Here is a 13,948-nt window from a genome sequence, read left to right as displayed (position 1 = left end):
ATTCCACCCACAGTGGAAGGGGTGGCACTGGATGGGTTTTTAGGTTCCTTCTAACCCACAGAATTCTATAATTTTATAATTCTATAATTCTGTGATTCTAAGTCTATGCTGATATAAAGACAGAAATATTAAGATAAAAACAAACCAGCTGCAGTCCCAGCACTGCCCTGAATTTCCAACACCTTCACACTCGAAGCTCTCTGGTGCTTCCCTACCACAAGAAAAACCCAAATATCCCCTCACAGCTGCTCTTCAAAACCTTGGCAAAAGGTGATTGTTCTGTTTTTCCACCAGATGGACACTTCAACATTCCACAAGCATCACTCCTTGCTAACCTGCCACGCTCTGCTAACTTTAAATGATTCTGTATCCCCTGAATTCCTCCTGACATCCACCACCACAGCAGAGCTGCAATGTGCATTAAAGCAGGTGGCCACCAGCAATTCCTTTTATCTCTCACATCTGGCACCACTCTCCATGCAGAGTTTATACATTATCTGTCGCTAATAAATCATAAAATCATGGAATGGTTTGGGTTGGAAGGGGCCTTCAAGATCATCTGAACTCTGAAGTCTTTCTATTGTCACTTAACAGATGAAATTTAGTGAATATTTTCTATCCAAAAAGTACAAGGTAATATGTTGTAAACTGTATTTTTAAAAGCAGGAAATACAAGTAATCTGTGGGATTCAAATATTATTAAAAATGTAGGAAAGACTAAAAGGATGATTAAAACAAAACCAGCAGAGCAGGACATCAACATTTGCAGATTCAGTTATGACCACAAGCAAAGTTATTAATAAGTGTCAACAAAAGAAAGGTGCTGTCCTTTCCTCATACTCCCCAAAGCCCAATTAAAACAAAACAATTAGGAATGGAACCACCATGTGCTTAACTGGAATTCTTACTTCAGAAAAATCCAACCTCAACACTGAGTTAATTATATTTCACTTGACAACCTGCCAATGAACAGGGGAGTCTTGGGCTTTTGATCATTAATTGTTTGATAAGTGCTTAAACAATGATTGTTCCCCAATTAATACTGCAATCCCCCTTCATCTCATTTATTTCACATTAAGCTTGGAGTATTTGCTTAAGAATCATCAGTAAAAATTTGTTTCCCTTTCATTTTTATTTCCTCCTCTCTGTGTCTCAGCTCCATCTCCGACTTTTCTTCCTTGTCCAGTGTTCCCTCTTCATCTTCCTCAGTGGATGGGCAGCCTGATGTTCCATTTGAATATAAATCAAATTAAAAAACGTCCATGGGACACTTTATAGCTGCATCCCACAAACCCTTAATGCAACAAGAAACAAGAGCTTTGTGTTTGCAAAAAATCCTGTAAAACACTTCTAGGTTTTTTCTTTTTTTTTTTGATGTAAGATAATATCATCAGTAAAAACAGTGTAAAAATAGTGTCAGTTCAAGTTTAGAAAAAAACTCTGGACATTCATCTACTTTTAACAGTTCAGCAACAAGAACAATGCCAGTAAATTTCTGGAGAGCAACATGAGGTACAGGATTTTATAGCAATCCTGGGGATCACAAAGCTGCAGTGGGGGAACCTCACTTTTTTTTACACACCATTCTCCAGGCCATGACATTTCAGGCTAAATGATATGAGGTGTGATAAATGCAAGCTCTCGTTTGAATACAAACAGATTCTTAAAATATTTTAACTAGGACTATAAGTGAAAATAAATTAGGCCAGTGGGATTTAGGGCAAGAATTCAGATTCTGTAGGATTTTTCTAAGTTTACTGCTTAAGTTAGAAACTACACAAGCTTTCAAAGCTTTTGGCTCTGGAAACAAGCACTTCAAATTAATTCTGAAATTAAATCACTCTCTTCTGACTGGCAGCATAAGAATAAACAAAAATTTATGTATTTATTCTTAACCACACCAGAACAGGTGCTGTGTGAACTTCCCCAAGCAGCCATGCTTCCTTTCCCAGCTCCTACTTTGCTTCCACAGGAAATCCAAATCCTTTTTCTTTTTTTCCCCCTAACCACGGCAAAGAGATGGAGATGTGTAAAATGGAAAACCATGACCCAAGTTTTGAGTTTCTAACAAACCTAATCATGCTCTTTTCACTGAAATCTCCAGGGAATCATTCTGAATTTGTGCAACTGCATTTGCTTTCATGGAATCCCAGAATGGTTTGGGTTGGAAGGGACCTTAAAGCTCATCCAGAGCCACCCCAGCTATGGCAGGGACACCTCCCACTGTCCCAGGCTGCTCCAGCCCCAATGTCCAACCTGGAACTGAACATTCCAGGGATCCAGGGGCAGCCACAGCTGCTCTGGCAATTCCATCCCAGCCCCTCTCCACCCTCCCAGGGAACAATTCCTAATCTTCAATATCCCATCTAACCCTGCCCTCCTTTAGTTTAAGGCCATTATCCCTTGTCCTGTCACTCCATCTCTCATGAAAGTCCCTCTCCAAAACCCCCTGTCCATAATCTGGACAACAATGTATTAATCAAATACATGATCAGATCACTTGGATACCCAGCTATTACTCTGTTTCAAGGGAATGCAACACAGTCAAGAAATTCCTTTATTTGTCTGATGATTAGAACAATTCTCATAAAGAGGTTTGGGGGAAAAATGTGAATTCAGGATTTGTCCAAGGTTGAAGCTACTCCATGAGGTTAATTAGGGAGTGGGGAAGGTGTCCCTGCCATGGCAGGGGTGGAATGAGATGAGTTTTAAGGTCCCTTCCACCCCAAACCACTCCATGATTCTGTGATTAATAACATACCTTGTTTTCCTATGCCTTGTCCTGCCCTTTTAAAGTCCATACACTGTCCTAGACTGATTTATGCCTGGTTTTGAGGTTTTTAAATTATTTTTAGAAGCACATGGGTTTATTTAAGAGTATATTCTGATCTGAGCTCATGTAAAAAGGCAAAGTTGGCTATTTGATGAACACAAGGATATCTTTCTCAATGAAGTGCAAATATTAATCTCTGAGTTTAAGCTTAGGCAGTATTTCCCTTTCCTAAATAAAAGTTACAATTCAAGAGCAAAATTGACAGCCATGGAATGAGCAAACCAACAGCAATAATATACACATAATATATTGCATTTAATATTACTTATAACAAGATATCATATTTATTGTGGCATATTGTATTCTGCTGCATGTATCACATGCTTCAAGCTAATCCTCCTCTTCAAAAAGCTGGGATGATTTGAAACTTCAGCATTCAATTTTTTTCACTTTATTACCAAATTCCTCCTTTTAAAATGCGGGCATGAAAACAGCACCGTGAAAAACAAACCAGCAAAATGTGACTGAGAGCCTGCCATGACCATTCCTTCACTCTTGTTTTAACTGTGCAGCCTTCCAGGGCTTCCTCTCAGATTTAAGAAATTATTCCTCTCAGACTTAAGGAACAATTCCTCTCAGAGTTAAGGAACAATTCCCCTCAGATTTAAGGAATTATTCCCCTCAGATTTAAGGAACAATTTCCTTTTAGATTTAGGAACTCTGTCAGATTTAAGGAACTATTCCCATCAGATTTAAATAATGATTCCCCTCAGATTTAGGAATGACTCCCCTCAGATTTGAAGAGCAACTCCCCATAGACTTAAGGAATTATTCCTGTCAGATTTAAGGAATTACTCCCCTCAGATTCAAGGTACACTTGCCCTCAGATTTAAGAATGACTCCCCTCAGATTTAAGAAAAGATTCCCCTCAGATTTAACGAATTATTCCCCTCAGATTTACAGACCTATTCCCTCAGATTTAAAGAACAATTCCCCTCAGATTTAAAGAACAATTCCCCTCAGATTTAAGGAATTACTCCCCTCAATTTCAAGGAATTATTCCCCTCAGATTTAAGGAACAATTCCCCTCAAATTTAAGGAAAGATTCTCCTCAGATTTAAGGAACGATTCCTGTCAGATTGAAGAAATTATTCCCCTCAAATTCAAGGGCTTATTCCTCTCAGATTTAAGGAATTATTCCCTCAGATTCAAGGCACAACTCCCATCAGATTCAAGGAATTAATCTCCTCAGATTTAAGGAACTGTTCCCATCAGATATAAGAACAATTCCCCTCAGATTTAAGGAAAGATTTCCCTCAGATTTAAAGAAATATTTCCCTTAGATTTAAGGAATGAGTTCCCTTACATTTAGGAACAATTCCCCTCAGATTTAAAGACTTGTTCCCTCAGATTCAAGGACCAATTCCCCTCAGACTCAAGGAGCAATTCCCCTCAGATTTAAGGAATTATTCCCCTCAGATTTAAAGAACAATTCCCCTCAGATTTAAGGAATTATTTCCTCAGATTTAAGGAACTGTTCCCATCAGACATAAGAACAGTTCTCCTCAGATTTAAGGAAAGATTCCTCTCAGATTTAAAGATCAATTCCCCTCAAATTTAAGGAATTATTCCCTTTAGATTTAGGAACTATGCCAGATTTAAGGAACTATTCCCATCAGATTTAAGCAATGATTCCCCTCAGATTTAAGGAAAGATTCCCCTCAAATTTAAGGAATGAGTTCCCTTAGATTTAGGAATGATTCCCCTTAGATTTAAGGAATTATTCCCCTCAGATTTAAGGAAATATCCCCTCAGATTTAAAGGAAGATTCCCCTCAAATTTAAGCAAAGATTCTCCTCAGATTTAAGGAATGATTCCCCTCAGATTTACGGAAAGATTTCCCTCAAATTTAAAGAAAGATTTCCCTTAGATTTAAGGAATGAGTTCCCTTACATTTAGGAACAATTCCCCTCAGATTTCAAGAATTGTTCCCTCAGATTCGAGGAGCAATTCCCCTCAGATTCAAGGAACAATTCCCCTCAGATTTAAGGAATTATTTTTCTCAGATTTAAGGAACAATTCCCCTCAGATTTAAGGAACTGTTCCCATCAGACATAAGAACAGTTCTCCTCAGATTTAAGGAAAGATTCCTCTCAGATTTAAAGATCAATTCCCCTCAAATTTAAGGAATTATTCCCTTTAGATTTAGGAACTATGTCAGATTTAAGGAACTATTCCCATCAGATTTAAGCAATGATTCCCCTCAGATTTAAGGAAAGATTCCCCTCAAATTTAAGGAATGAGTTCCCTTAGATTTAGGAATGATTCCCCTCACATTTAAAGAACAATTCCCCTCAGATTTAAAGAACAATTCCCCTCAGATTTAAGGAAATATCCCCTCAGATTTAAGGAACAATTCCCCTCAGATTTAAGGACCAATTCCCCTCAGATTTAAGGAAATATCCCCTCAGATTTAAGGAACAATTCCCCTCAGATTTAAGGACCAATTCCCCTCAGATTTAAGGAAATATCCCCTCAGATTTAAGAACAATTCCCCTCAGATTTAAGGAACAATTCCCCTCAGATTTAAGGAACAATTCCCCTCAGATGTAAGGAATTATCCCCTCAGATTTAAGGACCAATTCCCCTCAGATTTAAGGAAATATCCCCTCAGATTTAAGAAATTATCCCCTCAGATTTTAGGGTGCTGCAGGCCGTGTCCGTGTCCCTGTGGGAATGGGGATTGCTCAGAATTCCAGCAGCAGGGAAATCCAATCTCCCACCCGAGTTCATCACGGGTTAATTGCTCTGCAGAACGCGAATCTTTCCCTTTTTTTTATGACTCAATTCCCATTGGGAATGCCAAACCTCCCTGTGCACCGCGAGCGGGGGGCCCACGCCGTTCAGAGGAAGAAAATCCACAGATTTTACACAATAAAACAAGAAAGAAGGGCACATTCTGCCCTCGGTTCCATGGAAAATCAGGCACACAAGGTGCGTGACAGGGAAATAGGGACCTGATTGTTCGGATCCCTCCGGAATGGCGCGCAACAGGTGGGAAGAAAATCAGGGAAAATGACGCAAAGGAGACGGACAAATCCCAATAGAGGAATCTTTCAGCAAGGAAAGTGGTCTGGGAATGGCACAGGACCAAAGCAGTGCCAAAAACTTCCGAATTCCTCCCTTTCCAACAGACCCTTGGCCGTGTCACCAAAATTCCTGCGTGATCTTTTGTTTTCAGGTTGAGTTTCTCCAGCACTGGCTGGTGCAAATCGCTGCCCATTGAATAGCAGAATAAAGTATGAAATGTTATACATTTAAAACTAAATTAGCAAAAAAACCCTGCTGTTGAACTTAATTTGGTTTGATTTAAGGGAAACAAACCTTACTTTGTTATTTGAGCTGGTCTTCAGCACCAAAGGAAGGTGCAAAATATTAAATATTAAAAAATACCTTTAACGAAGAAAAGCACAGAAGCAGCCAATGCATCAAATTCTTTTGTTTTGAGGATAAAAACTCCTTCAACCATGTAAATACATTTTTTTTGTTTTGAGGATAAAAAGTCCTCCAACCATGTAAATACATTTTAAAATGGAAGACTAAAAGTTAGCAATAAAAGTGATGTAAATCATGAAGGAATATGATATATATGTATGCAAATGTAAACACGAGGTCTATTGCCCTTAGTATCAAATTTTGGATTATAAGTAAAACATTAATCAAACAAAGCATTCCTATCCCATCCTACAGTGAAACAAAATCAAGGGATCTGAGGTTTTAAAGGCAATATGAACTATTGTGACCTCAATATCCAATGACAACAAATTTTTTGGTTATATGGGTACAGAAAAGATTGAGTATTGAAGATGTAGAGTGCTTAAATTCCTCTAACCTATGGAACAGCACATGGGTTTATAATTTGAATTTCCTATTTCCTGAGAGAAAGGTGCCTTTCCTGCAAGCTTCTTGCACACCATGGTATTCTCCAACTCCCCAACCAAAATTCCTGAGGGAGGACTGTGGAAGGGGTTAATTGATACAAACTGTTAATGTTGATTATAAAATACTCATTTTTAGCAGGCTAATAATGTACTGGGAGTGTCCCCATGCCAAAATACAAAGATTATCATGGAACCATGCAATGGTTTGGGTGGGAAGGGTCTTAAAACTCATCCCAATCATTCAGTTTTTAAAAAATATAATTTCAATGGAGAATAAGGGGGATCACCAAGGTGCAAAGAGTAATTAAACACAGGGTAAAACATCACAAGGACTTGAAAATCAAATTAAAAACCCCCAGTCCCTAACACAGTTTGTAAACCTCCCCTGAAGTGCCATTCCCATCTCCTTCAATTACACACTGGTTTTCCTTAACTCAGACCTGCATCAGCATCATTCATATTTCAATTCAACTAAACCAAGAGTTTTCAAATAAAATGAGTCTTCATGCTCACTTCCCAAAATTAGAGCTGCAGTTCAGTTTTTCAAAATTCAGCAGCATGAATCTGGAAAAGTAAAAGGGCACCAACAAGGGAAAAGATTTTCTTCTGCAAAGCTTTCAGCTGTTTGGAAATTGTTTATTCTCAATTGACATTTTATTTAAATATCCTGTCCAGCAGTTATGAAAGAAATCTCAGCCCACATTTCACTTCCACTAAAATTCACCACTTTTGTGTCAAACTTCCCCTAACAATGGCACTTTGTGCTTCTTAAATATTGGGGGAAAGGGATCCACGATGGCACTTCATACAGAATTTATCCCATACTGGCTTAGTCATGTGTAAATCAAATTTTCTGCCAACTAAAATACTGAAACAGGATCTAAGATAAAGAATAAAACTGAAATCTCTATCTCATTAATTTAATTTTAATGAAATGCTCGTGAAACCATTCCAGCTAATTAGGGTGTGCAGAAATATTAGGAATAGAAATAGTCTCAAAAACAATGATTTCATTTTGAAACCTGCACTCCCAGGGATGCTCTGAGGAGCCACAGAAAGTGGAACTGTTTCTGGCAGGGTTAACCTGCTCAGGTGGCATTAGGATAAACATCTGGGAAGAAAAGGTTCCTGAAACTCACAGAAATAATCTCCTTCTAGAGAGAAAAACAAAGTTTGGGGAGGATCTGAAATTTCAGTTTGAGAAATAAAAGTTGCAGTGCTATAAAAAATAGCCTGAAAGGGCTTTTAACATGAAATCACAGAAGGAATATTGATCATTCCAAACAACATGTGACATTTCAAGGAATTTTTATTTGACAACGAGGCAAATGCCATTAAATTTTGGGTGCCTACAGGTGAATTCCCACTTTGCTGTGACCTCAGGACACACAAATGCAGGCCAGGGACAGTAGAGTGAGCACCAAACGCCCCAACCACCATCTGGAGAGCTAATGAACAATCAAGGGATCCCAAATTAAACGCCACAACTTTCCCTTAGAATCTCTAGGACAACACTGTCAAGTCCAATCTATTCCCTCAGCCTCCAGAATCAATTTTTCAAACTTTATGACAGGTCTAATAGTTCCCACCTGTTCCTCCTCCTGACTTTTGACTGGCATGTTCCCAGCCAGGGTGGAAATGCAGACAAAGGCCCCTATTAGGCTCCGGCTGTTTCTCTACTGTGAGGTTGCTCAGCCATTAAATTAATTCCAGCTCCTTCTTCCCCCCCTTCCAGCTCTTCATTTTTGGGGGGTATGGAAGTTTTTGGGAGGTGGAAAAGGGAGATGAAAGTTGGTGGGAGAGGTATAAGACAAAAAGTCACAGAAGTTAAATGCTGAATTTTTTGGGTATTCTACTAATTAAACAATTTATTATAAATCCCATTCATTAGGTTCTTGAGGTGTCTGTATGTTTCTAACCATCAAAACTTGGTAAAATTTGAGACAGTCAAATCTGAGAGACCCCCATGCAATGCCTGGTTACATAAAGACAGTGTTGCAATGTTTTTCTGGGAATCCTGAAGGATCAATAAGTAATTATTTTTTCTTCAAGCAAAGAAAATTATTTTTCCTGAGATGTGTTTTCCTTTCATTCAGAACTGGTAATTAGACACAAGCACCACACACATACCCTAACAAATTCATATTAGTTCCTTTGGAAGCACCTAAAAAAAACCTGTCAACTTTTTCCCTCAATAAAAACTACCTGATTTTTGCATCAATTTCTAGAGATTTATGAAATGTTATCCCTGAAATCTCAAGGCTCTTCACTGAACTACAAATCACAAGGATTACATTATTCCATTATCCATGACAACAGAGTATTTACAGCATCAACCATAATACTTCAGACAATTATTGCAACTTAACAAAAAAATGTCTTTTTGTAAGATAAATTTAAGATAGATTATTAATAAATTAACAATTCAAATTATTATCTGCCTAGGACCACATCCTACCATAAGATATGTACAATCAGGACTCAGAGTTTTCAACTTACCTGAAAATTAACTATTTAAGCCTCATCATGATGGGGGAAATCTTGACCTACATCTGTGAGCACTTCATTCTATTTGGATTACTTAATATAAGAAAGCAACCTTTAAGCATATCTGAAATGCCAAGACCACTTCTCTTATCTCCCTTGCCTTGATAATTAATCATTCATGAATTGGTCAGATTCTATTTAGCTTGATTCAAATCAAATCACAAAACCCTGAATTAAACACTTCATGAGATGTTGGAACAAAGTTACTGAGAACCAAAACCAACTGTGAGGGAAGGAACCTCTTGATTTATTCAATTATCACCAATTTCTTCACAGTCCTCCTTTCAACCCCGTGGGCTGAACATGCTGGGAGCACTAAAAATGAAGAAGCAAATGCTACAAATAACTGTATTTCTATAAAATAACTCTTCATGGCCTCTTATCAAACTGGCAAGTGTCTATCTCTGCAAAATCAGCTGCAGGCTGTAAATCTGGGGGAGAGGACTGGCAAAACTTGACAGCAACTTTATTTTGATGTGTGGGATGTTTGAACACATAGGGAATGGTTTGGAATTGAAATTTGTATTTGTCCATAAATTGCAATTTAGGCTCTCAGGCTGAGAACTGAAGTCATTATTGTTGGTTAACTCATCAATGATGACAATACTCAAGACAATTTAATCTCCATTGAAGATAAAAATTCCAAATTGAATTCCTGAGGTTGTTTTTCACCTGTAAAATTCATCTGCAATTTCTGCAGATAAATGAACCCTGATATTCAAGACTATCTGTCACAAGGATTTACAGCTGCAGGCTTGGACTTTCTGTCCTGAAGAGCAACAAATTCCCCAACAGAGTTTTTTACCATCAAATTTCCACTAAACACAACAGTACAGCCTTTGTACACAGACTCCAAGCTGAGATTTAGTAACTGTGACTTTCCTATCACTTAATCCCATTTAAACTCCAATGAACAACCTTCTCTAAGGTATCCCAGAGCTCATTCACAAGGGTCATCTGTGTGATGAGGAAAGAACCTCTACCAGAACCTTAATCCACGTTTTAAAACCCAAAACCAAGCACTAAAGAAAATTTTAGGGAAATACCCAGCAAAAGAAATGAGAGAAAATAGGAATGTTAAAATTAGGGGCACGACCTGCTTGGTATCACTCTCCTCAAGTGAAAGGGAAGAATTAGAAAGTTGGAGAGCTTAGAGAATAACCTGTACTAGTGAATGTATTTAATCTCCTAAATATGAATATTTATTAAAATAAATTTTCAGAGAAAAAAAGATTAAACTCCACTACCAAGCAAAAAGTTGTCCCACTCAGCTTTCCCCATCCTTCATGGCCCAGTATTTTATATATTATCAATTAACATAAAGTTCTCTACTTTGTGTCCAGTTCCTTTCCAAACATTGTGAGTTACCCTAATTAAGAATTCCCAATCAGAACATTAACCCTTACCCATCCAGCAGATTCATGGTTGTCGTGGTCACCTCAGTGAAAAGAAGGATCTTTCCCAGCTTCTTGGTTTGCAGATGCTGCTGATAAATCTCCAGGCTGAAATGTTCTGAGGAGAAACTCCCCATCTCCGTGACCACTGGCATCAGGGATGGAGTCACCTCCACTTTGGACTCCCAGGAAGAAACGAATTTCAGAGACACCTTGCTGGATGGCCTCAGTCCCTCAGCATCCACGTTTCCCTCCAGCCATTTCAGGAAAGCAAGATGGATTTCCTGTGGGCAAGGGCAATGAGATGAGAAAGGCAGATCACCCCATGTGCAAACACAGGAGCATTCTTCCAAAAACATTTCTATTCAAGCAATCTTCTACTTCAAAACAGGGAAATTAACTCTGATTCCTCTTTAAAAACTGAGTTCTGCAGCTCCTTCTAGTCCTGACTACTTGGCACTGTCCTAGAGTTGAGAGAATGCTCATTTGAAGATTAATTAGCTTAATTTTTCTCTGTAGCAGGGTTTGTAGTGGTTTTCCTCCATCCTGAAGCATGGAGTGCATTCATCTCCACCTTGCAGGATTCCCAACGTGCTGAGATCCTCTGCTGGAAGAAGTCCATCACTAAGACTCAATCTAAAGGCTAAACCAGCAATTAAAAATATATATTTTCTGATTTATCAATGCAACATCTGCTCAAAGAGCTCATACCTTCAGCCAAGGATGTTTTACTACTCTGAGTACCCATGTGGTGACACCCTGAAACAATTGCTCCACATTCACTCTTTCTGGAGATAACCAATTCCACTTTGAGAGGTTTGATATGAAATGCTTGCCATGTCTTTAGGAACAGCCACAAACACAGACTCTGGGACTTTTAGCTCAGTGTGGTGTGCAGCTTAAATTTCAGGGAGTTTGTCTTTTATGTGATAAATGCAACCACAAAAAATTGTGGTTTCAATTTGACTGGAAATAAGGCACTGATGATTCTTGCCCATGAATTTCCAAGTGGGAGAGATGTGATTTTTAAATAAAAATGTCCTAAGCAAACCCACACCCCTCATTCCCATCCCTGCTGTATCTGGGAACTGGGACACATTTCCTGTGTGAGTGCTGAAGGCAGGACTGAGCTCTCCTGCCCTTGAGCAGGATATCTGTGCTCCAGCCCAGCTCTCCAAAACCCACAAACCACAAATGGGGAGCAAAGTCCCCATGAACAGTGATCCATCCAAGGAAAAACTCCTCTTTTCCACATCCCACTCTTCTACCTGGAGAAGGAAGAAGTGCTCCTGTTCCCAACACCTTCCTCTGTATTTCCACCCCCAGAAATGACCTGTGCACAAATTTCACAGCCTGTGCTGAGTGGCAGAGCAGGACACAAAGAAAAATTTTCCCCAAATCCTGTCAAGCACTTGGTTCCAAGCCCCAGGACAATCTAAGAGAGACTCAGCAGCTAAATTTTAGTTGCAGAGAAATTACTCCTCATATCTTGCTTTCCTAAAGCTCTGTCTGAATATTTTCTGTCTAAACTCTTGGATAAAATATCTTTAAATATTTCCTTTCCTCCCTTTTTAATTTTTTTTGTTCTGTATCATAAATGATGATGTGATGATGATTAAAGGTTTTGTGAGCATTTCTTTGACTTGCACCTTCACTCAGTGCAACACCAGAGCTTTGACAGCATAAATAAATTCCTTATACATTATCCTACTTGTTTTACATACCCACAGTAACTGATTGGTTGTAACTGATATTTAGAAAAATTACAGCTTTCATTTCTGCCAGGGAGAACATGGAAAAATTGTGCTTAATCAGAGAATGTTTTCCTATTGCTTTCCAAACACAGAAATTCACTCAGTAGCACTGGATGTGCAAGTCATACACTCAGAAACAGAAGGATGGTTTACAGTCTGACAGAAATTAAATCACAAAATAAAGGTGACTAAAGTGTGGTGACATTGTAAATAAATACTGAGAGTGCTTGAAGCTGTGTCAGAAATTATGATGTATTTTTGCCGCAGAATATTTTCTGAAAAGAACAATTTCTGTGTGATGTTCCATTATTACAAATACACCACACAATTCCAACCATTTACTCTCCTGAGTATATTATTTCAAGTGATTTTTTTCCCCACAGATTTTAGGCAAACTTCTTGATTTCACTGCTTCTAACACATCCTGAACCATTTAAGAATTGTTATATGTGTATAATTCTCAAGTTAATTTCCCCCACAATGTCCATGTGCTTATTGAGCTAATTAAAAATATAAACACATAATCAAGGATGAGGATTTTTACAAATTCCTATGAAATGTGTTTACACATTTAACAAAATTTCAAGTCACAGCAGAAAAATCAATTTTTACTGTAAGAACTTCCTCCACACAAAGTTCCAGAAACAGGAATTTTGAACCAGTGTGCTGTCCCTACAATTACACTGGCACAGAAAAAATAACATTATTGTACAGTGAAATAAACTTCTATGGAAGTCAGGGTTAATTTCTGCTTGAAGTGCACTGAACAGGAAGATCATCACGTCAGAGCTGTGTGATTTAAGGCCAGGATCCAGCTGGAATTCCCAGCCTCTCCTATTCCAGCAGCATCTGCCGTTCTGCAGCAGCCTCTGGTGGCCACTGACACCAAAGTGCTGGCTCAGGAACCTCCTGGACACCTCTGGGAACTCCCAAAGTGCTGGACACACTTTCCCTGCCCATTCTGGGCATCCTGCAAGATGCTGCTCCAAGCTTTAATGGATTGTGGAATCCCAGAAGCTGCAGCTGCTCCAGTTCAGGCTCTGACAGGATCTGCAGCTACTCACACACACAATCCTGGAAAATCTGGATTTTACAACCTACCAGTGACATACTTTGTAAATTTAATAACTAAACTGGTTGTAGGGTGGCACAAATAAACTCTGAGACTGTTCTTTATCAGGTTTGGGCAGGGGAATTGAAGCCAAGCCAAATGAGATTTCATAAAGTAGAGAATCCCAGAAGGGTTTGGAAGGAATTTTAGGATAATCCCATCCCACCCCAGCCATGGCAGGGACACCTCCCACTGTCCCAGGCTGCTCCAACCTGGAACTGAACATCCCAGGGATCCAGGGGCAGCCACAGCTGCTCTGGCAAATCCATCCCAGCCCCTCCCAGGGAACAATTCCTTCCTAATATCTAATTTAATCCTGTTCTCCTTCATCCTAAGGCCATTATTTCCTACAAAATCGTGGGTTTTTTTCTTCCAATCACATTTTTCAGATGTACTTTCCCTAAGGGAAAGACACTCTCTTCTTTCTC

General features: G+C 38.9%; 1 protein-coding gene across 2 annotated transcripts in view; it reads right to left on the bottom strand.

The window, feature by feature from the left end:
* Nucleotides 1–13,948, bottom strand: part of HLCS (holocarboxylase synthetase) — a 112,068-nt gene that overhangs the window by 66,712 nt on the left and 31,408 nt on the right. For both annotated transcript variants that reach the window (XM_033052092.1, XM_033052093.1), the window contains exon 6: nt 10,668–10,939. In XM_033052092.1, the coding sequence (XP_032907983.1) occupies nt 10,668–10,939 (272 nt within the window). The remainder of the gene's footprint in view (nt 1–10,667; nt 10,940–13,948) is intronic.

The sequence above is a fragment of the Catharus ustulatus genome, chromosome 2 (assembly GCF_009819885.2).
Source record: "Catharus ustulatus isolate bCatUst1 chromosome 2, bCatUst1.pri.v2, whole genome shotgun sequence".
Classification (NCBI taxonomy): Eukaryota; Metazoa; Chordata; class Aves; order Passeriformes; family Turdidae; genus Catharus; species Catharus ustulatus.
This window is presented reverse-complemented; position numbering and strand designations above follow the sequence as displayed.